Genomic DNA, 3,324 nt, shown 5'->3' on the forward strand with positions numbered 1-3,324 from the left:
AAAAAAAAGATTTCCTAGGTTATAATCTTTAAGAAGCAAATTAGCAAGTCTTTCTCCCATAGAGCTAAGTGCGTTTGAACCATGTTGGTCACAGCTGAGTGCTTAGCTGTTGTATCACCAGGGTCTAGGGTTGTGTTATATATCATATCTTTAATACTTACTTCATGACATGCTTCCCTCTGGCCACAGATTGAAAAAGGTAGTTTCTGTCCTAGGTGCAAATGTGCCCCATGTCTCCTTGCACTCTAAAACTGTATCATTTTGTCTTCATCTAAAGTGATCTTTCTCTCTCCTCCTCCTGCCCCTCCCCCTCCTGCTCCTCCAAATCCAGGAACATCTGAAAGAGGAAGACTTGGAATGCATTGTCAACCAGGATGAACTTGCCATACATCACCAGGAGCCAGCCTCATCACCTGGCAGTCTTCCCCCAAGACTGGGGCTGGACCCCGACACCTCACCCCAGACTCCAATCAAAGAAAGCATTTACGAAGGGGACCTCGGCCTGGGAGGCTGTGGACTCAAGCTTGAACCAACTCATGGTCAATCCCAGCTGAATTAATTGTCCTGAGCAGTAAAAATGTAATCACAAGTAATGCAAAGCTCACTGAGAAATGCAAGCCAAGCTGATGAGACAGTGCAGGGGGGGAGGCTGGAAAAGAGTATAGATTGGACAGAATCACATGTGTCCTCCAGTGCCAGAATTCAAAAAATGAAGAAAATGAGAATTTATGATCACCTTTCTATATTGTTCAACATTTGACAGCAGCCATTTGTATGAAGGCATTGGGTGGGATGGTGATGAGGGGTCTGGAGCGTTCTGCTTTACGCACTTGTGTCTGCAGGGTGTTTCTTCTTTCTTCTCGGTGTCCAGTTCTCCCCACCCTTCACTTGAATTATGAGTTCCATTCCTTTCATTCACCAAACGAAAACCAAAACTGTCTCCATCTAGTCTCCTTCCGATGACTCTTGACCTTACAAGACACAGTAGAACCGCTGCACGTGGTCCCGACGCTGCACATCTTTTGGGAAGCAGACTGGCACAGCTTTCTCCCTCGGAGCAGCTGGTGGGTTCAAACTCCAACTTGAACACTTTAAAATAAAAGGAAACTTTAAAGTGAAAAGAGGTGGGGAGGGAAGAGCGCTGGTGTGTAACATGTTGCTCCTAAGCTTTATATTTAGCCTAGTGGGTAAGTTACATGTTGGGCTGCTAACCTTGAGGTGGGCAATTCTAATTCACCAGTCACTATGGGGGAAAAGAAAAGGTTTTCTGTACCCATAAAGATTTGCAGTCTTGGAAACAGCAATGAGCAATCCTAATCTGCCCTATAGGGATACTATGAATCAGAAACAACTCTTTAGTGGTGGGTTCTTGGGTTACAACCCTTCTGCCCCACCCACAGCACTAATTATTCTAAATGACCTCTAGACTCTTTTGGAAATCTAGATAAGGGCTCAAACAGTGTTGATACCTAACAAGTTTGGGGGGTGACCCCTATTCTTGTTGGCATCCCTTACAAGCAGCTGTCCCCACTTCCTGAAGGGGTTAGTGGTGCAGTTAAAGCAGATTTGGGTTCTCTGTGCTATGCTAACCCTGAAGAGTGATTCTCCCTGTCCTTGCTTGCATTGGGGTCCATTCTTGGTTCTGAAGTTGGGTCCTGTCTATATTCTGAGTCAGGAGGTTCTGCAACACATGGCTGGGGACTGTGCGCAGGCTTGGCCAGCTTCATGTCAGTGGCTTCCGCATTCACAGCAGTGAGCACAGGGATGGGGGTGGGGGAGAAAGGGAATGGGGAGGAAGAACTACTACTGCAGAAACCGCAATGAGGGATCAGTGTTGGGGCATCTGGACAATCTTAGGAGGTTGATACACCTGGACATAAGGGACCAGCACAATAGCTTTCTATTCAGCTTCATGACCTGTGCCTTTTAAACCACAAATATACCTCAAGCCTGGCTTCTCTTTAAAAAAAAAGAATGTTATAATATTAGACTCCAAAAAGTAGGCTCCAGTCTTATGTGCCTGGGCCATGATGAGGCTACTTTTGAGGGAATAAGGAATGACACCTTCTTCAGCCTGAAGCTTTGCTGCCTACTCGCTAGGCTTTAAACAATGACCGCTGTGGGGCCAGACACTCAGTTATACGCATTGATCTTGCTTTCCAAATCTGTAGGCTCCAGAGATGTAAATGATTTTATACTCAGCTATGCATAATCTAGTCACTCAAGGTAAATAATGGTGATGAAGCATGAAGTGTTCTAACCTCATTTGATCCCAATAAAGTTTTGTTATAATGTACAGTGTGCTGGGGGTTCGTGTTTTCTTTGTTGTTGCAAGCTGGCAGTTCTAAGGCCTCATCCTCAAGGTAGTAGTAAGTGAAGCAGGTGCTGAAGCTAAGGAGATGCTGGATGTTCAGGAACAGTCACAGTGCTAGCAGGCCAAACCATTAAAGGAGTGTCATGGGGCTGGCAGGATGTGCCACAGGAGGGACATCTGTGTTGAACAGAGTAGAACAGCCTCTTCCTTCCCACTACAGATGACCAGAAATCATCACAGAACTTCTCATCCAGGGGGAAAGAGGCACAAGAGGGAAAAGGAAAGAAAGAAGAAGATGAGCGCATGTTATTTCTGCCTCTGTTGTGTGGAAGCCTGAGATGAGAATTTGTGTTTCTTTCCTTCCTTCATATGGAGAAAGACCAGGAAAAGAGAGGAAGTTTCCCCCACCTCTTCAAAAGGCAAACATCAGGAGTGGAGAGAAGGCAGAGAAATATGACATACTAGATGGAAATGAGATGAGATTGGAAGAAAGGATACACCATCTAAAACAAGGACCAACTCACTAAGCCCAAACCCCCTGCCATCAAGTCCATTCGGACTCAGAGAGACTACCCTACTCAACTCAAACTCAAACGCACGGCCATGGTGTCCATGCTGACTCACAGGGACCCGAGAGGACAAGGGACTAGAACTGCCACTGGGAGTTTCTGAGATTGTAACTCTGCAGTGTTTTGCAGACTGCACTAAGAAAATGAAAATAAGGGGATAGTAAAAATAAAAGGAGGGTCCGATGGTAATGCCCCGTTTAGGGATATGTAAAGATACAGATATGATCTTTCCAGGTGTGCTAGTCTGGGTACTTTAGAGAAACAAATCCACAGAAATTCATATGCATAAGAGAGTTTTATATAAAGGTTAAGTGCATACCTAGAAAACATCCCAGCCCAGTGCTGCCAAAGCCCACAAGTCCAACATTAACCCATATGTCCAACACCAATCCACAAAGTCCTCCTCCATCTCACAAAACACACACTATGATGCCGACTGCA

General features: G+C 45.4%; 1 protein-coding gene across 1 annotated transcript in view; it reads left to right on the forward strand.

Annotated features, from left to right (window-relative positions):
• SLC9A9 (solute carrier family 9 member A9) overlaps positions 1–2,296 on the forward strand; it is an 859,212-nt gene extending 856,916 nt beyond the window's left edge. The window contains exon 16 of the mRNA XM_045287469.1: positions 332–2,296. Coding sequence (XP_045143404.1) covers positions 332–559 — 228 coding nt within the window. The 3' untranslated portion in view covers positions 560–2,296. The remainder of the gene's footprint in view (positions 1–331) is intronic.
• The last annotated feature ends 1,028 nt before the right edge of the window (positions 2,297–3,324 follow it).

This window comes from Echinops telfairi, unplaced genomic scaffold (genome assembly GCF_000313985.2).
Source record: "Echinops telfairi isolate 266 unplaced genomic scaffold, ASM31398v2 ScPeMD7_16;HRSCAF=60, whole genome shotgun sequence".
NCBI lineage: Eukaryota > Metazoa > Chordata > Mammalia > Afrosoricida > Tenrecidae > Echinops > Echinops telfairi.